Source organism: Mobula hypostoma, chromosome 7 (genome assembly GCF_963921235.1).
Source record: "Mobula hypostoma chromosome 7, sMobHyp1.1, whole genome shotgun sequence".
NCBI lineage: Eukaryota > Metazoa > Chordata > Chondrichthyes > Myliobatiformes > Myliobatidae > Mobula > Mobula hypostoma.
Window position 1 is genome coordinate 134,170,352 of NC_086103.1, and position 24,764 is coordinate 134,195,115.

The 24,764-nt window shown below is 40.8% G+C and overlaps 1 protein-coding gene across 1 annotated transcript in view; it reads left to right on the plus strand.

Annotated features, from left to right (window-relative positions):
- Window positions 1–15,134: 15,134 nt before the first annotated feature.
- Window positions 15,135–24,764, plus strand: part of LOC134349951 (high-affinity choline transporter 1-like) — a 50,930-nt gene continuing 41,300 nt past the window's right edge. Inside the window, exons 1-2 of the mRNA XM_063054903.1 lie at window positions 15,135–15,318; window positions 16,561–16,674. Of these exons, the coding sequence (XP_062910973.1) occupies window positions 15,135–15,318; window positions 16,561–16,674 (298 nt within the window). The remainder of the gene's footprint in view (window positions 15,319–16,560; window positions 16,675–24,764) is intronic.

Sequence of the window (24,764 nt, forward strand, 5' to 3'; positions counted from 1 at the left end):
TTCTTTTGCTCTTACCAATTGTGGTAAAACATATATATATATATATGTTGTAACTGGGTTACCTGCCTGGACATGCCCCTCTGCTGACTGCTCCTGTGGCTCCTCCCACAGACCCCTGAATAAAGGTGATTGTGCCACTGCTGCTCCCTCAGTCCGGGGCAGATACTCAGCATGGACGTGGGTCCATTTACTGCTAATAAAAGCCTTTCAGTACTTACTCTACTTCCAGTCTTTTGGAGTAATTGATAGTGAGTGCAAAGTTCTTGCTGCAGCTCCATTCAGCTAGCTGGTAAATCTCACCCCTGTACACCCTTTCATCACCATCTGAGATTCTACCAGCAGCAAATTTATAAATGACATTTGAGCTGTGCCTAACCACACAGTCATGGGTGTAAAGAGAGTAGAGCAGTGGGCTAAGCACACAGCCCTGAGGTGCACCAGTGTTGAATGTCAGTGAGGTGGAGATGTTATTGTCAATCCGCACAGATTGTGGTCTTCCAGCTTGGAAGCTGAGAATTCAGTTGCAGAGGGAGGTACAGAGGCCTGGGAGTACTCAGGTGTACCAGGTATGATTTGGAAACTAATGTTCCAATAGTGTGATTAATGTTCCATTAATGAGCATTAATGGAACTAATGTTCCAATGGTATGATTTGGAAACTAATGTAGGCAATAGAGTGATATTAATGGCTCTACAAGGATGAGCTGTCAGACATTTTCATCAACAATGTTTTGCACCCTTGTCCTAGAGATTGAGGATGGTTCCAGACTGGATGTCAACAAAACCAAACTGTTAATTTTTGATTACAGGAGGACAAAACTGGAGGTCCATGAACCAGTCCTAATCAGGAGATCAGAAGTGGAGAGGATGAGCAGCTTTAAATTCCTCAGCGATATCATCTCAGAGGAGCTGTTCAGGGTCCAGCACATAATTTCCATTACAGAGAAGGCACAGCAGCTTTCTCAGAAGCTTGTGCAGATTCTGCATGTCATATAAATCTTTGACAAGCTTCTATGGATGCATGGTGGAGAGTATCCTGACTGGTTGCATCATAGCCTGGTATGAGAACATCAGTGTCTTTGAACAGAAAAACTACAAGAAGTAGTGGGTACAGCTCAGTCCATCACTGGTAAAGCCTTCCCACCTTTGAGCACATTTACAAAGAGCCCTGTTGCAGGAAAGCAACATCTATCATCACGTACCCCCACTATCCAGGCCATGCTTTCTACTCACTGCTGCCATCAGGAAGGAGGTACAAGAGACTGAAGTCCCACACCACCGGGTTCAGGAACAGTTATTACCCCGCAGCCATAAGGCTCTTGAACCAGAGGGGATAACGTCACTCATCCCAACACTGAACTTATTCCACAATCTGTTAGGTGTTTTTGGAATGGTCATATGTATTAAGTAGAGATTCTTGCTTGTTTATCTTGTAATATTATATCCCGACAGTTTTTAATAGCTAGTTCTATCTGTAATAATGAATGTGTTGGAATATAATTTGTATATCTCTGACTCTAAAACTGGAGCAGCCTTGTATTTATAGTAAGGTATGGTGCCTTTTATAAGTTTGTATTTTAAAGCAAGATTTTGGTGAATGATGTTTGCCACTTGATTGTGCCTGTGCAAATAATCGGAATGAGTTAAACTACAGCAGGATCCTGTAACGTGTTGGATTGTTTCTGGTTTCTCTCAACACTTTCTGCATTTATTGCTTTGAATTTGTTGGTCTTTTATCATGTATTTTTGATTTTTTTGTGTTAACCACCTAGTCTGTATTGCCACAAGCAACCCCTCTGTTTCTGGGAAGAGTCTCCAACTCTGAGCCAGGCATTCGAGGCTTCCTTATCAACATCTCGTCTGCTCAGATTGTGGCGATGTCTTCCACGGAGGGTCATGCTCCTCCATTTTCTTCTGTAGTGACGATTTCTTCATTTTACCAGTTTAGCGGTGTGTACTTCTTATCAGAACTGCATATTCTCATGGAGAGTGCTGAATCCTGTTTTTGTTGATGAAAATATATCCTTAGAAGTTTAGGATGGTCGTGAAGTTTCATCTGAAATGTGTAAATGTTTTATGTCTGTTATTCCTCTTGCTCCTTCTGTCCTAGGTAGTGTTAATCTAAATGCGTTTGAGTGCACATAATGTTTTCAAACATTTGTCATTTTATTTCTTATTTTTCTTTGTACATTTTCCAGATCAGTTTCTGCCAAAGAAATACATAAATATGGGTATAGTGAGAATGTTTATTGCTTTTGTTATATCTTTATTATTGAGCTCTTTTTGGCAGATTTTCTTAAGCCTTGAAGTAAATTCTGTCGAATGTTTTCCCTTTATCACACTATGATCTATTTTCTTTGCTTGTTGATACCCTAGATGCTTATATGTTTCATATGAATCCATCAGTTCTATTGTATCCTGCTGCTCTGTTTTATACTCTACTAGCTCTATTGCACCTTTTTTTATGTTTAAAGTTTTGCACTTATCTAGTCTGCAATTTGAATTAATTGCTTTAGCTTTACTAATGAAGGAGTGTATAATTTCAAATTGTCCATTTATAGAAGGTATAATTCGCTCGATTGTCTCTGATTTGATAGCCTATTTTTGTCCATTTCAGTAAATTAGAGAGCGGGTATAAAGCTAAATAAAACGATAGTGGGCTTCGTCCTGACAAAGGGTCTCAGCCCGAAACGTTGACTGTACCTCTTCCTAGAGATGCTGCCTGGCCTGCTGCGTTCACCAGCAACTTTTATGTGTGTTGCTTGAATTTCCAACATCTTGAGATGTCCTTGTGTGTGGGCTTAGAGAGTTGCTTTGGAAAATGCCTTGATTTATTTTGATAACTGTGGTTATTCTTTTTTGGTTGTTAATTGATGGGGTGATTATAGTACTCCAAAGCTTCCTCAAATGTTATTGAAATTTTACAAGTATTGGGGGTAGTTTATGTATATTAAGAGCTTCTATTAAGCATGGGACAGAATCAAATGCTTTTTGGTGGTCAATACAACAACATGAAAAATTTTTGTTTTTCCTCCAGGCTTGATGTAGAATTATCAGTTGTTCTTTACATCCTTTCATACTCTTACTCATACTCATTCAGCTCTTCTGCTCTCTGAGTGATATTGTGGTTATCTAAGTGGGTTGTGATTAGTTGCGAGATGCATGATGTTACAGTTTTATATATAGTTCGTAAACAAGTAATAGGACAATATTTTGATGGGTCATTTTGGTAAGAGGTAAGTTCTACCTGTCAAAAATTCGGGCACTTTTTCAAGATTTTTAGAAAATTGTTGATATGTGTCAATAGGAACAGACAAAGGCAAGTACATTTTTATACCAATAATTATGAACATTATCACTGCCAGTACTTTTCCAGTTGTGGGTATTTTTATACAACCAAGTGTGTATTCTTTTTTTCCTCCCTAATCCAGCTTGCTTCTTGATTGTGTGTCACCCTGTTTGACCAAAAGTTCAAAAATATCAGATGTTCATTATCTCTGTGTTTGTTAGTAATTCTGTACTAGGGTCGGTGACATTTTGGTGCACTGAATTTAGTTTCAATGTCCTGTATAAACATTCTTCATTTTTCCTGCACTAATAATTTTGGATTTTCTTCATCTGGAACATTTCATGTATCTATTTAGTCTGGCTTCGTATGCACCAAACTTTTCTTTTAATATAGCTACAAATTCCAAAATGCTTGTATTAGGTTGATCATAGCTTGTGTGGACTTATATTTTCTTAGTACATGCTTAGTTTTTCTCTTAACTTTCTTGCTCAGGTTACTTACTGTGAATGCACACAAGAAAATGATATCTCAGGGTAGTATATGGTGATTTATATGTACTTTGTGTTAGCGTGTGGCCAGGTGGTTAAGGTGTTCATCTAGTGATCTGAAGTTCGTTAGTTCAAACCTTGGCTGAGGCAGCGTGTTGTGTCCTTGAGCAAGGCACTTAACCACACATCGCTCTGTGACGACACCGGTGCCAAGCTGTATGGGTCCTAATGCCCTTCCCCTGTACAACATCAGTGGCGTGGAGAGGGGAGACTTGCAGCATAGGCAACTGCTGGTCTTCCATTCAACCTTGCCCGGGCCTGCACCCTGGAAATCTTCCAAGGCGCAAATCCATGGTCTCACAAGACTAACGGATGCCTATATATATGCACTTTGATAAGACATTTATGTTGAATGTTGAACTTTAAACTTTGATTATTTTGCTACTTATGCATCAAACTTTGCCACATTTATATGTTCTTGTCTTTCATCTCAAGAAGCTTTTAGACCATCCATGTGAATCACTTGCTCACAACAAAAGTGCATGAATGTTCAGTTTGGTCCACATGTGTTCCATTGCAAATATACAAGTCTATAGAACTATTTTCCTAAACCCAAAATAGTGAAGTAAACTCTGCAGTTTTAACCTGTGTTGTATTCAATCAAGTGCTCTTGTCTTTGTGCTTAAAGGGTATGAAAGCTCATTGTATCTTGGATTCAGATTGATTATACCATGATCCTGGTGAAACTCCTCTGCAATGCCTCCAGCACAAACTCATCTTTTCTATAATATGACAATCAGAACTATACACAATACTACAAGGGTGCTCAAGGCAGTGTTCTGTAAAGTCGCAACATGACATTCTAACTTCTACGTTTTATATCTAGACTTATGAAGGCAAGTCTGTCTATGTCTTTTTAACCACCCTTTTGAGCCATGTGGCCTCTTTCAGGGAACAACAGACTTGAATTCCGAGGTCTATCTGTACAGAAATATTCCTTACTATTTACTGTATGTGTCCTATTCTTATTTGACTTCACAAATGCATCACCTCTCACTTATCAACATAAACTTCCATCAACAAATGCTCTGCCCAACTTTCCATCTGGCCAATATCCTGCTGCAGCCTTAGACAACCTTCCTCGATATCTTCGCTAACAAACATAGCCAAGGTTAAGGTAGCGTTTATTGTCATACACACAAGTACATGAATGCACAGGTACAATGAAAAACTTACTTGTAGGATTATCACAGCATCTGATACACAACATTCACAATCTAATCATTCCTTCTAAATTTTAGTTTATAATTCATGATTTAAGCCTTAGTCTCCAGTTTTCCATCCCCTGTGTTAATATCTATCTTCTTCTGCTTATTTTATGTTTCCCCTTTTTTGGTGTCTGTGTGTGTACTTTCACCTCTTGCATTAAGGTATGGTGTTTTTACACAAGTTTTCTGGTAATTGACAATAGCCATATTAGTCCATTTACATTCAGAAATCTTGTATAATTTTTGACTGAAGCAAGCTGACAGCAGTGTCTGTAACTGAGCAACACCAAAATTATATATGCCGGCTGTTACTCAGGAGAATATTTTAAGTTGTTGAGATGTCCTCGGTGATGGAATCTAGTTTGGAACAGTTTAGTGAAGGTTGTCATGGAAATGGAATCCATGAAAGAATGAAATCAAACAGAAATATTTTGAAAGATACAAAGAAACAAAAAGCAAGAAGAAATGAGAGGTACATAAATGTAAGTGAAAATTAACTGTAAGGGATATTAGAACAGACAAGAAGGAATGAGACCAATTGTAAATTGTGGTTTGAATTGAAGGAATCTTTTTTGTTGTATTATTAAATTGTGGCCTCAAATCTTGAGTTTTCTGCCACTTTACTCTTCATCCTGGGTGTCCATCAAAGGTCAGGGATTTAAAACAGAATCCAGACATTTCAAGGCATAAATTTCCCTGACTGGTAGCTGCTTCTGCCCCAAATAGGTCACCTGTACCATTCCTCACAGAGGAGATTCTCAGAGAAGCAATTTATTTTCTCCCTGATCGGACCAAAAGTAACAGTCTCTGCACCCAACCATTTGCAAAAATACAAGCGTTTATGATACATGATTGAATTAAGGACTTCTGGAGTTGGGGAGGTGTTCATTCTTCTATTATAAAAAGGAAATATGGGAATTTATTGAAAATGTGGCAGAGGTATAATGAGGCTTTGTATTTTGGTGAGCTTGGGGAAACATTAAGCACAAATGTATTTGGGTGACTACCCAAGACCTATTAGAACAATAAGTAAATAGCCCATTCCTATTGTATTCTTGTTTCTTTGCCTCTAAGTATACACAGGAGATGGTATCAATGCTATGGACACCACTGTTACTAAATGGGATTTTAGATCAATTTGGATGATTTTGGAAATGTCCCCTGAATCTTAACAATTGAAACAATATCTCTGCTGCTTTCTCAGTCTTCAATTCTTTCCTGTCCTGGACCTAGTCCCATTGTTTTCCTTTTTTTCTGAAGCATTACACAACTTTTCACTGTAAAAGGGGAACCTCTTTGTTGGTCCACAACTCACTTACTCATACTTTTTGAATTCTTCACCAAAGATCCCATTTTCACTTTTACCCTCTGTGTTTCATGGACCTTTTACAATTCCTACAGCACTTATTCTTGAACATTTGTTACTTTTATCATTCTCCACTGGAAAGTTTTGAAGCCCAGCTTTGTAGTATTGTTTTGGTAAGTTTTGTGTAAAACTGTATTAATCACAATTTTGCAGGTGAAAGAAAGGAAATGTAACACCATTATTTACTAAAGGAAGAGAGTAAACTTAGGGAATTATCGCTCCATTAGCTTGCTTCAAGAGCTGCGATGTAAAGTTGCAGCTTAATAAAACCCTAGTTAGACCACACATGGAATATTAAGCTCTGTTCTGGTTGCCTCATTATAGGAAGGATGCAGAAAATTTAAAGAGGGTGCAGGGGAGATTTACCAGGATGCTGCCTGAATTAGAGAGCATGCCTTATGCGGATAGGTTGAGTGAGCTAGAGCTTTTCACTTTGAAGTGTTTGAAGATGAGAGGTGACTTGATATATGTGCATAAGGTAATAAGACATATTGATGGAGTTAGATCATAAGACCATAAGATATAGGAGCAGAATTAGGCCAATTGTCTCATCGTCTGCTCCACCATTTCATCATGGCTGATCAAATATTCCTCTCAGCCCCAATCACTTGCCTTCTCCCCGTATCCCTTCATGCCCTGACCAATCAAGAATCTATCAATCTTTACCTTAAATATAAATAAAGACTTGACCTCCATAACTGCCTGCGGCAAAGAATTCTAGCTAAAGAAATTCCTCCTCATCTCCATTCTAAAAGGACATCCCTCTATTCTGAAGCTGTGTCCTCTGATCTCAGATTCTCCTACCATAGGAAGCATCCTCTCCACATCCACTCTATCAAGGCTATTTACCCTTCGATAGGTTTCAATGAGGTAACCCTTCATTTTTCTGAATTCTAGGGAACCTGGAGCAATCAAATGCTCTTCATATGACAAGCCATTCAATCCTGGAATCAATTTTGTTAACTTCATTTGAAACCTCTCCAGTTTCAGCACATCCTTTCTAAGATAAGAAGCCCAAAATTGCTCACAATACTCCAAGTGAGGCCTTACCAGTGCTTTATAAAGTCTTAACATTACAGCCTTGCTTTTATATTCTATTCCTCTTGAAATGAATGCTAACATTGCATTTGCTTTCCTCACCACAAACTCAGACTGCATATTAACATTTAGGGAATCCTGCAGAAGTCCCTTTAAACCACAGTTTTTTTTTGTATTTTCTCTCCATTTAGAAAATAGTCAACCCTTTTATTTCTTCTACCAAAGTGCATGACCAGACACTTCCTGACAGTGTATTTCACCTGCCATTTCTTTACACATTCTCCTAATTCATCTAAGACCTTCTGTATCCTCTCTACTTCCTCACAACTACCTGCCTCTCCACTTATCTTCATATCATCTGCAAACTTTGCAACAAAGCCATCAATTCCATCATCCAAATCATTGACATATAACATAAAAATAATTTGTCCCAACACAGACACCTTTGGAACAACACTAGTCACTGGCAGCCATCCAGAAGAGGCTCCCTTTATTCCCAATCTTTGCTCTCGGCCAATCAACCACTGTTTTATTGATGCTAGAATCTTCCTTGTAATACCATGGGCTCATAGCTTGTTAAGCAGCCTCATGTGTGGCACCTTATCAAGTGTCTTCTGAAAATCAACATCAACCAAGTCTCCATTGTCTATCCTGCTTTTTATTTCTTCAAAGAATTCCAACAGATTTGTCAGACAAGTTTTTCCCTTGAGAAAACCATGCTGACCATGGTCTATTTTATCATATGCCTCCAAGTACCCTGTGACCTCATCCTTATTAATTAACTCCAACATCTACCCAATCACTGAGGTCAGACTAACTGCCCTATTCTTCTCCATTCTTCTGCCTCTCCCCCTTCTTGAAGAGTGGAGTGACATTTGTGTATCTGCCAAACAAAATCTCATGTACCAAAACTATACTGCACAATATTAGTGTTGTCATCTGGCATGAAAATTCTTCAGTATTTAAAAAAAACAGCATATTAAAGTGTCCCTCTGCAAGAGTTCCCTGCCAGTTTTGCATGAGACCTCCTCATGATAAAGCATTTTATAATGCATAATGCCAAAACATTTCCTCTATTATTCCGAGCCACAGGTACACACTGAGTCACTGTTCATCCTTTGCTGCATAAGCTGGACATATACATGGAGGGCTCAGAACAAGCTTGACTTCTAGAAAAGACAACTCCTAAACATGAATATATTATCGATTAAATTTACCACACAGAAGTTTTATTCCAGATGAGAAATATTCTATCTAGCATGCCTCTGATTTCTTCCTTTATTTTAGTAGAAATGGTATCTTACTTTTGAGCTAATGAAAATACGGGGAGGAAATAACAAGTTGTCCTTCAAACTTGCCTCACAATCAAGGCAACTATGAACATAAAGCCTAAAAAAAAGGAATGAAAATAGATAATAAATAATAATAAAAATAAAAGAATCAAAAAGAAGTCCTTAGGCTTAGAACAGTTGACATTTCTCGTGAAGATCATGCTCCATAGATATTGAGTTCCCCTGGCATTTGTGTGTGTTGATCTAAATTTCTAGCATCTGCATTCTCCCTGGAGCTTCCCTCAGGTCCTGCTCTGCTGTTTAATGCAGACATGGATGATCAAGCGTCTTTTGCTGAACCAGCTCCACTTGATTCAGTTTATGCCCAGAAGTTAATCAGTATCAGCCAAGGTTCGGTCTAAGACCCTTCTTCAGGACTGAGAAGGAATGGGGGAGATGCCAGTAAGAAAAAGGTGGGGGTGGGGTAGGAAAAGAAGGGAGCTGGAAAGTGATAGGTGAAGCCAGGTGGATGGGAAAGGTCAAGGGCTGGAGAAGAGAGAATATGATGAGAGGGGAGTGGACAATAGGAGAAAGGGAAGGAGGAGTGGATCCAGGAGAAAGTAATAGACAGGCGAGAAGATGTGAAAGATCAGAGTGGGGAATAGGGAAGGGAGGGTATTAAAATTGTTTACTGGAAAGAGAAATCAATATTCATGCCGTCAGATTGGAGGGTACCCAATATCTACTTACCTTCGTCTCAAGACATACCTAATTCCTCTTTCTAACTTCCATTTCTGGGTTGCTTTGATTGAGGAATCAACTTCTCAGTATCATTACACTCCCTCTCAGAATCTTTTATATCCCAAAGAGACCCCCTCATTCCTCTAATCTCCTAAATAAAATTCCTAGATAAAAAATTTAAAAAAAAAAGAAATCACATTTTTAAATTCCCTTTTATAGGGTGATACCCACATCCTGTTACTCAACCTAGTGAATCCACATTGCACTGACATCAAGTATATCCTTTCTTGGTATGAAGGTCAAAATTATATTCAAAATAAGATCTAAAGAAGCTACAGAAAGTAGTAAAATAAGTCAGCTCCATCTTGGGTACTCGCCTCTGTAGTATCCAAGACTCCTTCAAGGAGTAGAACTTCAGAAAAACGGTATCCATTATTAAGGACCCCCATCACCCAGGACACGCCCCCTTCCCATTGTTACTGTCGGGCAGGAGGTACAGAAGCCTGAAGGCACACACCCAGCGGTTCAGGAACAGCTTCTTCCCCTCTGCCATCCGATTCCTAAATGGACATTGAAGCCATGAACACTACCTCACTTTTTTTATTACTTCTGTTTTTGCACTATTTTAATGTAATTATTTAATATACATACATATACTTACTGCAATTGATTTACTTATTTATTTTTCTATATTATCATGTATTGCATTGTACTGCTGCCACTAAGTTAACAAATTTCACAACAAATGCCAGTGATATTAAACCTGATTCTGATTCTTTATTTATGGTTTCATCTAAACTTCTAGCACTTAAAGAGATCTTTCATACACAAACCACACCGTAGTAAAGACCAACATAGCACTTGCCTTCCTTGTTGTTTATTAGTCACAGCATAGTCATAGTCATACTTTATTGATCCCGGGGGAAATTGGTTTTCGTTACAGTTGCACCATAAATAATAAATAGCAATAAAACTATAAATAGTTAAATAGGAATATGTACATTATGCCAGTAAATTATGAAATGTCCAGGACCAGCCTATTGGCTCAGGGTGTCTGACCCTCCAAGGGAGGAGTTGTAAAGTTTGATGGCCACAGGCAGGAATGACTTCCTATGACACTCTGTGTTGCATCTCGGTGGAATGAGTCTCTGGTTGAATGTACTCCTGTGCCCAACCAGTACATTATGTAGTGGATGGGAGACATTGTCCAAGATGGCATGCAACTTAGACAGCAAACTCTTTTCAGACACCACCGTGAGAGAGTCCAGTTCCATCCCGACAACATCACTGGCCTTACGAATGAGTTTGTTGATTCTGTTGGTGTCTGCTACCCTCAGCCTGCTGCCCCAGCACACAACAGCAAACATGATAGCACTGGCCACCACAGACTCGTAGAACATCCTCAGCATCGTCCGGCAGATGTTAAAGGACCTCAGTCTCCTCAGGAAATAGAGACGGCTCTGACCCTTCTTGTAGACAGGCTCAGTGTTCTTTGACCAGTCCAGTTTATTTCAATTCATATCCCCAGGTATTTGTAATCCTCCACCATGTCCACACTGACCCCCTTGATGGAAACAGGGGTCACTGGTACCTTAGCTCTCCTCAGGTCTACCACCAGCTCCTTAGTCTTTTTCACATTAAACTGCAGATAATTCTGCTCATACCATGTGACAAAGTTTCCTACCGTAGCCCTGTACTCAGCCTCATCTCCCTTGCTGATGCGTCCAACTATGGCAGAGTCATCCGAAAACTTCTGAAGATGCCAAGACTCTGTGCAGTAGTTGAAGTCCGAGGTGTAAATGGTGAAGAGAAAGGGAGACAAGACAGTCCCCTGTGGAGCCCCAGTGCTGCTGATCACTCTGTTGGACACACAGTGTTGCAAGCACACGTACTGTGGTCTGCCAGTCAGGTAGTCAAGAATCCATGACACCAGGGGAGCATCCACCTGCATCACTGTCAGCTTCTCCCCCAGCAGAGCAGGGCAGACGGTGTTGAACGCACTGGAGAAGTCAAAAAACGTGACCCTCACAGTGCTCGCTGGCTTGTCCAGGTGGGCATAGACACGGTTCAGCAGGTAGACGATGGCGTCCTCAACTCCTAGTCGGGGCTGGTAGGCGAACTGGAGGGGATCTAAGTGTGGCCTAACCAGAGGCCGGAGCAGCTCCAGAACAAGTCTCTCCAGGGTCTTCATGATGTGGGAGGTCAATGCCACCGGTCTGTAGTCATTGAGGCCACTGGGGCGCGGCGTCTTCAGCACAGGGACGAGGCAGGACGTCTTCCACAGCACAGGAACCCTCCGGAGCCTCAGGCTCAAGTTGAATACATGGCGAAGTACTCCACATAGCTGAGGGGCACAGACTTTGAGCACCCTGGTACTGACACCATCCGGTCCTGCAGCCTTGCTTGGGTTGAGACGTTTCAGCTGTCTTCTCACCTGTTCAGCTGTGAAGCCCACTGTGATGGTTTCGTGTGGAGAAGGGGTATAGTCATGAGAGCAGGGTGGGGGACCGTGACGAGGGGTAGGAGGGGAGAGTGGAATATGTGTTGATTGGGGGCCGACAACAGAGGAGCAGCACTGGGGGAGGTGATAAGCAGGTTAGGAGAAGATTAAAGAGGCCAGAGTGGGGAATACAAGAAGAGGGAAGGGGGAGTGGAAAAGAAAAAAAGATGAGAAAACAATTGCTGGAAGGAGAAATCGATGTTCGTGCCATCAGGTTGTACCTTTATGTACACTGACTGCACCAGACATTTTAAAAAACATCTTTCCTAAACTTTCTATAAAACTGAATAACTTCATATTTTCCCACATTTACCCCATCTCATCTGACATCCTTTCCTTTCAATAAGTAAATTTGTTCCAATAACTGACTTTTTCTGACAGTACACCAAACTATGCTTTCATTTCTGAAGACATTCCACTTTTTATAAGATGGGTTTTACATGAGGATTCTGTTCCACAGTATGCCAGAAATGGGATACAGAGTAACCAAGTAATGGAGCTTGTTTGCTAAAGTCAAATTAGATCAAACAATAAGCTAACAGATTTGAAAACCAGTGAAGTATGCAGAGGAATTACACTTTAATGAAATGTGAACTTTGCCAAATAATTGTTATTTTAATTCTATACTTCAGGAATGGGGAGGTCAATAATCATAGTAAAGTACCACTAGAGGGCTGCATGTGTCTAGGTTTGCCTGCACTGTAGTTAAGGCTTTTATACATGCTAGAATGTATAGATTATTCCTCCTCCTTGTTCCTCAATGTTAAAGAGAATTCCTTTCTCAATGTTTTTCACAAAATATCCACTTACAATTAGATTCCGCCACCCCTCCCCCGGCAAAGCATTGTAAAATTTACAGTCAAGATGCCTGTTTTATTCCTCTGGTCATTGATAATCCTGAGGAATGAATATTGTTATGAACTCTTCGCACATATGCTAAACCAGTAATTTAGATTCCAAATATGAGGTAATCTTTTTAAGTGGGAATTAAAGTAATATGTCTTTCCTATTCTATTTAAAGAATAGGAAGAACTCCTCCTGATGTTCTATTATCCTTGTGTGAAATTTTGCCCATCTTACCTTCTGACCAATGCTCTCTAGCCAATACTGGTAGTTACAGGAACAAGCTTCCTCACAATAGCCTATGTTACCCAGTCACCAGCTCCATACAAAAAGTTGCTTTAACATCCACTACGGAGGCTATAAGTGACCAGCACAGTAGAAGGGCTTGTTGCAATAAGATGAAGTGGAAAGGAAGTAAAAGATAATCATGAACACATGAGATTCTGCAGATGCTGGAAATCCAGAGCAACAGACACAAAATGCTAGAAGTACTCAGCAGGTCAGGCAGCATCTATGGAAATAAATAACCAGTTGACATTTCAGGCCAAGACACCTCTTCAGAACTGGAAAGGATGGGGGAAGACACCAGAATAATACACTGGGGTGCGGGGAGGATTAAGGAGGACAAGCTAGAAGGAAATAGGTGAGTACAGGTGGGTGGGAAAGGTAAAGGGCTGGAGAAGAAGGAATCTGATAGGAGAGGGGAGTTGACCTTGGAAGAAAGGGAAAGAGGAGTAGCCCTTGGAAGAAAGGGAAAAAGGAGTAGCACTAGGGGGAGGTGATAAGCAGGTTAGGAGAAGAGTAAAGAGGCCAGAGTGGGGAATACAAGGAGAGGGAAGGGGGAGTGGAAAAGAAAAAAAATAAGAAAAAATTTGCTGGAAGGGGAAATCGATGTCCGTGCCATCAGGTTGGAGGCTATCTAGGTGAAATATGAAGTGCTGCTCCTCTACCCTGAAAGTGGCCTTATCGTGGTACATGTCAGAACAGAAATGTGGATAGGAATTAAAGTCACAAGCAGGAAAAAATATGCAGATGCTGGAAATCCAAGCAATGCACACGAAATGCTGGAGGAACTCAACAGGCCAGGCAGCATCTATGGAAAGGAATACAGTCGACGTTTTGGGCTAAAACCCTTCATCATTCCTGATGAAGGGTCTCAGCCCGAAACGTCGACTGTACTCTTTTCCATAGATGCTGCCTGGCCTGCTGAGTTCCTTCAGCATTTTGTACAGGAATTAAAATGGTTAGCCACCAGGAAATTCTACTTTTGGTGGAAGGAGCAGAGGTGCTTAACAAAGCAGTTCCCCCTATTTACGTTGAGTCTCACCAGCATGAAGACGACTACATCGGGAGCACCTGATACAATAGGCTACCTCAACAGATTCTTAGGTGAAGTGTTGCCTCACCTGGAAGGACTGTTTGGAACCCTGAATGGAGGTGAGGGAGGAAGTGAATGGGCAGGTGGAACATTTCACTGGCTTGCAGGGATATGTGCTAGAAGGGATATTAGTAGGGAGGGACGAATGGACAAGGGAACCATGGAGGGAGCACACCCTGCAGAATGTGGAGAGTGAGGGTGGGGGAGAAGTAAAGATGCATTTGGTGGTAGGATCCTGTTGATGATGCTGGGAATTGTGGAGAATGACATGTTGGAAGCAGGGTCTCATGGGATGGAAGGTAAGAGCAAGAGGGATTCTATCCTTGTTAAGCTAGCGGGAAGATGGGGTGAGCGCAGATGATTGGGAAATGGAGGAGATGTGAGAGAGGGCAGCATCAATGTCGGAGGAAAGGAAACCCATTTTGAAGAAGGAGGACATCTCTAATGTTCTGGAAATTAGAGCCACATCTTGGGAACAGATATGGCGGAGCCAAAGGAACTGAGAAAAAGGAATAGCAGGAGATAATGTGGGAAGAGGTATAATCAAGATAGCCGCGAGAATCATCAGTAGGTTTTTAAAAGTTTATCTCCAGAGATGGAGACAGAGAGATCGAGACAATTGAGAGAGGTGTCAGAAATGGAGTAGATGTGTCTCCTTTCACACTAGAAGTCAAACATTTTTGTCTTAAATATAAACACACACCTTATTTGGCTTACTGATAGGATACATTGAAGAGTAAAACAATAACAGTTGTGGTAAATCAGATGAAATTGCAGGTTGGAAAAATAGCTGGTCACTTTTGGGCTTTTTCTGCCTTTTTTAAGATGGATATGTAAAACCAGTTAGAACTTCACTTTGTGATTTATTTTAAAACGATGATAAATAATGGATATGTTTCTTTTATCTAGCCAATGATGACAGTGGTCTGCATAAAGGATATTTTTGATTGAAAATGGCTGTTGATGCTGGAGGGATTGTCACTGTCATCCTATTCTATTTGTTAATCCTCGCTGTTGGAATATGGGCTGCCAAGAAAACTAAACGGAGGATAAGTAGAAGTGAGATACTTCAAAATGAAATTATAATGGTAGGAAGAAGAGATATTGGTCTTTTGCTTGGAATTTTTACGATGACTGGTGAGCTTCCTGTTTAATCTGACTTCTACATTTCACAGTGTTAAAGATGTTTGCTTACTGATGTTTTTGTATCACACAGAGGATTGTCCTTGTTGGGGAATGTAACAGCTTAATTTCCACACTCCTGGAGTCCATATTAAACACTGCACATCCCAAAGACTAAAAGCCAATTAAATTGTTTACATATAAATGTCTGCCCCAAGAACTTATGCTTCCCCTAAGTATGAAAAGACCATCATCCTTCCCTTTTATTGTTACCAGTTCTCAATTTCTCCTGTCTTGAGTGCCACATCATTGTACTGCTTGTGCTTCAGACATACTGTATTCCCTGGTGCTAAAACCCATCCCAAGATCTGCGCACATTTCTGTTCCTTCTGCTGCAATACCACAGCAACTCGATCAGCGTGGAAATTAAAGTGTGAGTCAAATAATGTAGACTCGAGATGTGCTGTAGCAACCTGGATTTTATCATGATGTGTGATGTTTACTGCTGTACAGCTGACGAGGCACTAAGAAAACCTGCAAGAGTAGACTCCTTCAACTGATCTAAAGATGATAGATACTCAGCGTCATCTTTCTCCAGTCAAATTGCTATGTTTGTAGTTGAAGCATTAACATGAATGTCGATCCCAAACAACAAATTGCACTTTATTAGATTCCGTCTTTAACTAATAAAGTAGCTTCTGAGTTTATGTTGGTGATCTTCTGCTGCTGTAGCCCATCCACCAGAAGGTTCCACCTGTCGTGTATTCAGCGATCTTCTTCTGCACACCACTGTTGTAACGTATGGTTATTTGAGTTACTGTCAACCTTCCCATCAGCTTGAGGAAGCTGACCATTCTCCTCTGATTTCTCTCATTAACAGGGCACTTCCAGCCACAGAACTGCCACTCACTGGATGTCTTTCACACCATTCTCTGTAAAATCTAGAGACTGTTGTGCATGAAAATCTCAGGAGATCAGCAGTTTCTGAGATACTCAAACCACCCCGTCTGGTACCAACAATCCTTCCATGGTCAACGTCACTTAGATCACATTTCTTCCCCATTCTGAAGTCTGAACCTCTTGACCATCTCTGCATGCTTTTGTACATTAAGTTACTGCCACACCGTTGATTGATTGATTGATTGGATATTTGCATTAGTGAGCAGCTGTTTAGGTGTACCTAATAAAGTGACCAGTCAGTGTATTTCCTTATTATTGGTTACATACATTGAAATAACTTGCCCCTTTGTCCTACAGCCACTTGGGTTGGTGGTGCTTATATAAATGGCACAGCAGAAGCAATCTATCTTGTTAAACATGGACTTGCATGGACACAGGCTCCTATAGGATTTGCATTAAGTCTTACCATCGGTAAGGAGATTTACTTTTTTAGATTCTCTGTAGTTTGTTATAAAACCCAAAATTTTAACTTAGGGCCAATATGTGAATGCTTTGGTTAACCAGATAGGTTCTATTTCTGTTATGTTATTGTCTGTTAATCCTTACATTTTAGTTTTCATTGTGATGTGTGGTAGTATATCATCATCATCATCAGGTGCCGTGCCCAGTTTGAGCTTTGACTGCCATGGCCCACACACTCCTGTTTCAGGTCAAGTGGATCAATTCATTGGTATTCATTTCCAGTTCTCTGGCTGCTGTCTCCATCATTATTTGGCTCTGTCTTCCTCTTTCTTTCTTCCCTTCAATCTTTCCCATAATTACCGTGCATTCTCCTCTTTCCTAATCACATGTCCAATGAAGTTACTTTGCCTTTTCATGATCTCATACATTATTTCACTTTTTGTGCTTGCTCTGTTCATGACATCCTCATTAGATATTCGTTTCGTCCATGATATTCTTTGCAACCTCCTCAAAAAACACATCTCTGCTGTTTCAATTCATTTCCTCATGTTACTAGATATTGTCCAACATTCTGAGCCATATAACATAATTGGATAAACGTAACAATTCAGTACTCTGAGGCAGGTTGTCATGCCTAGTTTAGTATTGGTCAGCATACACTTAAAAAAGTACATATTTACTTTATTATCTAAAGAAATAAAATGGCCAAGACAAAGGTTTCTCTAAATAGTGTTTTAAGTTATGCATCTCTTCCTTTTATTTAAAACATTTGATTTCAGTCAGACACGTAACCTTGATAGATATCATTCTTTATAATGACATTTATTACAGCAGTTTTCCAGCTTTTCTGTGCATGTATTGACATTCCCCCATTAATTTTCTTTTTTCTGCTCCTTCAAGGGCAACGTTAGATATCAGACAAAATGCAGTACCATCAATGGTTAAAATAAACATTGGAATATAGCAAGTAATAAACAGAAAAAGATTTTGAATTCTTATTTGTATTAGATCAGGATGCAGACATATATTTTGCCTAATGCCTATGACACTAATTTGAAAATCTTTATATTAGATAAACCAAGGAAAAATTCCTAAGCTGATATTGAATAACGGATAAGTGCAAATAATGAAGGTAAACAATCATCACCAACCTTTATTGCTGTAATATGAGGGTTTAGTTCTAAAATAAATATCTACAACACAACTTATACTACAATTTTAAAATTTGAATGTGCTACATATGTTCATATTTTAGCTTTATTGTGTTTTTGACATTAATTTAGATCATTCATCTCTTCCTTATTCTGTAAAACATTTGCATCTATAATTGCTTATATTTGGCGAAAATGATTCCAGGATGGCATGGCTCTTGGCCCGCACTCACTCGCATTCAGAAGAATGAGGGGTAACCTCATTGAAACCTATCGAATGGTGAAAGGCCTTGATGGACTGGATGTGGAGAGGATGTTTCCTGTGGTGTGACAATGTAAGACCAGAGGATACAGCCTCAGCATAGGGGGGCGTCCTTTTAGGAGGGATTTCTTTAGCCAGAGAGTGGTGAATCTGTGGAATGCTTTGCCACAGGCAGCTGTGGAGGCCAAGTCTTTATGTATATTTAAGGCACAGGTTGATAGATTCTTGATTGGTCAGGGCATGAAGGGATACAGGGAGAGGCAGGAGATTGGTGCTGAGAGGAAAATTGGATCAGCCATGATGAAATGGTGGAGCAAACACGATGGACCGAATGGCCTAATTATGCTCCTATATCTTATGGCCTCATGGTCTTCTGGGCTTCCTTCACTAGCCATCCGTTTTGGAGAGAAACAACTGAAAATATTTTGGAGCTATTTTCCAGACCACAGAATATTTTGCAATATGTAATTAAATGCATCTTATTGGTTAGAAACATTTTTTAAAATTAGAATTAACCTTAGGGCCCCATTTTGTTCTGTATGGTATTGCACGAGTTCAAGTTCAAGTTTATTGTCACCTGACTGTAGATACCATCAAATAAAACAGTTCTTCCAGACCACAGTGCACCCACACAATGTATATCACACACAGCACATAAACCAAAATATTACACTATAAATAAGTTAATAAAATATAATTCAAAACACATTGGAGTACAGTGCAACACAGGTAAACAGTAAAAAGTACGGTAAACAGCTCACTGTCCTAGTGACGAGACCTCAGTGGTGGCAGAGTATTCATTAGTCTCACCGCCTGAGGGAAGAAGCTGTTACCCAGTCTGGCAGTCCTAGTCCTGATGCTCCTGTACCTCCTGACGGTAATGGGTCAAAGGGATTGTGGGATGGGTGTAGGGATCCTCAACAATGCTCTGGGCCTTTCGTTTGCAACACTCCTTGTAAATGTCACAAACTGGGGGGAGGGAGACCCCAGTGATCCTCTCAGCAGTTTGTGCTGTCCTCTGTGGGGTCTTGCATTCCGATGCCTTGTAGCATCCGTACCACACAAGACAGGACACTCTCGATGGAGCTCCCGTAGAAAGTTGCTAGAATAGGGGCGAGGAGACTTGCATGCTTCACTCTCCTCAGAAAGTGTAGATACTGTTGTGCCTTCTTGACAAATGAGGGGGTGTTGTGGGTCCGGGTTAGATTGTCCGTTATGTGAATACCAAGAAACTTTGTGCCCTTCAGTCAATGATGTGCAATGGAGAGCGGCTGACCTGTGCCTTCCTGAAGTCCACAATCATCTCTTGTCTTGGCTGCATGGAGATTCAGCTTGCTGTTCTCACACCACTTGACAAGCCTCTCTATCTCCTCCCTGTATGCCAACTCATCATTGCTACTGATGCGGCCAACCACTGTAGTATCATCAGCGAACCAGATAATGAAGTTTGAGCTGAATCTGGCAGTGCAGTTGTGAGTCAGCAGCGGGAACAGCAGCGGACTGCTCATACAACCCTGGCGGGGGGGGGGGCACACCAGGGCTCAACGTGATAGAGTTTGAGATGTTGCTGCCAACTCGCCTGACTGGGGTTTTTCCTTCCAATATGAGTTAGCACTGCTGACTTTCAGTTCCAGGGACCTGGGTGCATTCCTGGTTTTGAGTGCTGTCTCCTGTGCAGAGTTTGCATGTTTTCCCTGTGACTGTGTGAGGTTCAGCTGCACTTTTCCCATGAATTAGCTAATGCAAATTACCCGTTATGTTTCATAGATGGCAAATGAATCTAATGGGGTCTGATGGGATGTGAGAGAGAAGAAGTTGCAGCCTGCAGGAAAATAAGGAGAGCAGGAATGTAGTTGATGAGACTGCTCTGTTGAGGGTTGTTAAGGACCCATTGTGCTGACTGGTCTACTTCTGTGTTGTAAAAGTAAGTAAGCCCCAACAGTAATGCAGATGACTTTTCCTTGAACGGCAAATAGCGGCATTACAATCAGACACACCCTGCATGGTCACAACATTGTAGAGCGATGCTATGCTAGAATGTCCTCATAACATTGAGAGGACCTATTGCGTCAGGGTGGCGCAAGCTTTCAGGTACCAGTGGTTCACGCAGTGGCAGAGAAGAAATGAATGGGCTGGAAGGTTGACCTGAGGTTACAGCAAGAGGCAGAGCACGCACATTGTATGTAAACAAAATATGCGCTGCTCGTAATCTTCCCAAGGATATCTCACGAGGTTCTCATTGTGTCCATCAAAGGAGCATTATACAGTATGGTAACAACAGAAAGAGTTGGAAACATTCATATCAGGCCTCAGCTGTGGGAGGAGAAACAGAGTTAATGCTTCAGATAAAAGACCCTTTTCCCTATTTAAGAAAGAGAGAAAAGAAGCTTGGTAAACCGCAGGACGAGGACGGGAGGGTGAAAATGGAGTCACCCTGGAGGTAAACTGTAAACAAGGTTATACAGTGAATGGGAGCAGTTAGCAAGTAAAAATATCAACAAAAAACATAGACAAAGTTGTTAGAAGTTGAAAATGTAAGAGTTTAGTCTGCTTTAATACAAAGACTAAAATAAGAAGACCATAAGACACAGGAATAGAATCAGGCCATTCAGCTCATCAGGTCTTCTCCACCATTCCATTATGGTTGATTTCAGATCCCACTCAACCCCATACACCTGCCTTCTTGCCATATCCTTTGATTCCCTGACCAATCAGGAAACTATTAACTTCCACATTAAGGATACCCACAGACTTGGCCTCCACCACAGTCTGTGGCAAAGCATTCCACCGATTTACTACTCTCTGGGTAAAAAAAAATCATCCTTACCTCTGTTCTAAAGGGTCCCCCCTCAGTTTTGAGGCTGTGCCCTCTAGTTTTGGACATCCCCACCATAGGAAACATCCTCTCCACATCTACCCTATCTAGTCCTTTCAACAACTTGGTAGGTTTCAATGACAGCCCCCCCCCCCGACCCCCACATTTTTCTAAATTCCAGTCAGCACAAGCCCAAAGTTGCCAAATGCACCTCATATGTTAACCTGTTCATTCCCAGAATCATCCTCGTGAACCTCCTCTGGACTCTCTCTAATGACAACACATTCTTTCTGAGATATGGTGCCTAAAACTGTTGACCGTATTCCAAATACAGCCTGACTAATGTCTTATAAGACTCAGCATTATCTCCTTGAAATAAATGCCAACATTGCATTTGCCTTCTTTACTACAGACTCAACCTGTAAATTAATCTTCTAGGAGTCTTGCATGAGGACCCGGTAGGTCCTTCTGCACCTCTGATGTTTGAACTTTCTCCCCATTTAGATAATAGCCTGCATTATTGTTCCTTTTACTAAAATGCATTATCATACATTTCACAAAAGGGAAAAAAGGGGGAGAAAATAAAACAGACTGAGTGATGGATGCCATGAAACAGAGAGAGATATTAAGTTACCTGCAATTGTAGAATTCAATATTGAATCCAGAAACTACAACATGCCCAATTGAAAGATGATGTGCTGACTCCTTAACCCTGTGTTAAGCTTCATTTTACCGATAACAATCAATTACTTTGTGCAATGGACATGCAAAGATAAAATACAGCTAAATATCTGAGCAAAAGTCATTTCATATTTTCTTGGAAATATTAACTGCTTACTAACATTGATATTTTAATTTTTTTTCACTCATTAGCCTTCACACATGAGTAGGAATTTTCTCCAACAATAACTGAGGTACCTGCTGACTTAATGTGTACTTGCCAATTTTCTTTTGGTGTAGTTCAGCCAATCACTGCATTTCCTTGATGAGGCGTCTTAGTAATTTTGTTTTTTTTTAAGAAAGTACCATGAGTGTCTGAATAGTTAGACAATACAAACTGTACAAACCTAAATTTGTAGATGTCTGCCAAATCTGGTTAACTTTTTGAACATGGCACTAGCATGTTAAATTTTTAAGTGGATGCTTGTTGACTGTATGGGATTCCTAGACATTTAATGAGATATTAGAAAAGAGATTAGTAAGAAAAGGGAGAGAACATGGAATGAAATGCAACACATCAAAGTTCAAAGTAGAATTTATTATCAGAGTGCATACATGTCACCACATACAACCCTGAGATTCTTTTTCCTGCGGGCATACTTAACAAATCTATAGAGCAGTAACTGTCAACAGGATCAGTGAACAACAAATGCAAATACAGTATAAATAAATAGGAATAAATAATGAGAGCATGAAATAACAAGATAAAGAGTCCTTAAAATGAGACCATTGGTTGTGGGAAAACCAGAACTAGAATGAGTGTGGTTATCCCCTTTTGTTCAAGAGCCTGATAGTTGAGGGGTAATAACTGTTCTTGAACCTGGTGGTGTGAGTCCTGAGGCACTTGTACATTCTACTTGATGGCAGCAGCGAGAAAACAGCATGCATGGTCTGGGTGGTTCGGATCTTTGATGATGGATGCTACTTTCTATATCTTATGGTCTTCATAACGACATTTCATGTAGTTGAGCTCAATGGTTGGGAAGGCTTTACCCATGATGTACTGGGCCAAATCTATTACCTTTTGTAAGATTTTCACTCAAAGGCATTGGTGTTTCCATACTCTTTAGTTGATACTCTTTCCACCACACATCTACAGTATTTTGCCAAGGTTTTTGATGACATGCTGAATCTCTGCAGGCTCCTGAGGAAGTAGAGTCGCTGTTGTGCTTTCTTTGCAATTATATTTATATGATGGGTCTAGGACAGGTCCTCCAAGATAGTGACACCATTGAATTTAAAGTTACTGACCCTCTCCACCTCTGATCCTCCACTGAGTACTGGCTCATGGACCTCTGGTTTCTCGCTCCTGAAGTCTACAATCTTATTGACATTGAGTGAGAGGTTGTTGTTATTACACCACTCAGCCAAATTGTCAAATTCTCTCCTGTATGCTGATTCTTCACCACCTTTGATACAGCCCACAACAGTGGAGTCATCAGCAAACCTGTATATGGTATTGGAGCTGTACTTAGCCACACAGTCATAGGTGTGAAGTGAGTAGAGCAGGGGGCTAAATAAATGTACAGACAATTTTCTAAATGATGAGAAAATCTAAACATCTGAGATGCAAAGGGACTTGGGAGTCCTTGTGTAGAACAACCTAAAGATTAACTTGCAGGTTGAGTCATGGTGAGGAAAGCAAATGCAATGTTGGCATTCATTTCAAGAGGTCTAGAATACAAGAGCAGGGATGTGATGCTGAGGTTTTATAAGGCACTGGTGAGGCCTCGCCTTGAGTATTGTGAACAGTTTTGGGCCCATCATCTTAGAAAAGATGGGCTGGCGTTGGAGAGAGTCCAGATGAGGTTCACAAGGATGATTCCGGGAATGAAAGGGTCATCATTTGAGGAATGTTTGATGAGGGGGAGCCTCATTGAAACCTTTTGAATGCTGAAAGGCCCAGAATGTGGAAAGGCTTTTTCCCATCGTGGAGGAGTCTGGGACAAGAGGGCACAGCCTCAGGACAGAGAAGCGTCCATTTAAACAGAGATATGGAGAAATTTCTTTAGCCAGAGGGTGGTAAATTTGTGGAATTTGTTACCACAAGCAGCTGTGGATACCAGGTTATTGGGTATATTTAAGGCAAAGGATGATAGGTTCTTGAAAGGACACAGCATCAAAAGTTACGGGGAGAAGGCTAAGAAGTGGGGCCGAGGAGGGGAAAAGAGGATCAGCCATGATTTAATGGTGGAGCAGACTCGATGGGCCAAACAGCCTAATTCTGCTCCTGTGTCTTATGGTTTCATAATCTGAAGTGTGTAGAGATGAGCTGTTCTTGCCTGCAGGCGACATTGTGCAGTTTCGCGAGTGCTTGCTTGTAATAAGCCGCTGGTGATATATAAACTGCAGTCAGGATCACAGATGAGAACTTCCGAGGCAAATAGAATGGTCTACATTTAATCGTTCAGCGTTCTAAGTCAGAGGAACAAGAGGTCGACGTAACCCCAATATCCAAACACCAAACAGAATTGATTAAAAGGCGCACACTGCCATCTTTTTCCTTACCAGAGTTCGCGGTTTGATCCATTCTGAAAATTGTAAAGCCTTCTGTTCGGATAGCTATGACGCGTTCGTTGTTAACCAAGTCCAATGCAACAAACAATTTAGATCTGCCTCATCTGCCTCTGATACAGCAGCCTTGTCCTGAGATAGTCAGTCTTATTTTCCAGTGACTGTACATTCGCCAAGAAGATGCTGAGTAGAGGAGGCCTCATTCCTCAGTGTATCAGCCTGGTTTGAATTCTGCCTCTCCTGCCGCATTTCCGGTCGTGGCATTGACCATTAAAGGCACTGCGCTTAGCTGCCCCGCTGGAGTTCATGACTCTGCTCATTGATGTAATTGCATAGTCCGTTGTTAAGAGGAAAATTACATGCTGCAGGTTGCAGGGAAAGTAATTCAAAAGAAGTATATTTAAGCGGAAAACGGGAACAATTTTCTGCAGCCAACAGAGAGTCACCAACGCACACAGGCGCTAACTTCATTTTCACTTTATCTCTCCCCTTTCTCAATCTCTCGGTCTTCACCTCTGCAGACAGACCATCCACTGATATGTTTTATAAACCTACTGATTCCTACAACTATCTTGGCTATATCTCTTCCCACTCGGCCACTTGCATCCTTTCTTAGGATAAAGCTTTCAATTCCACA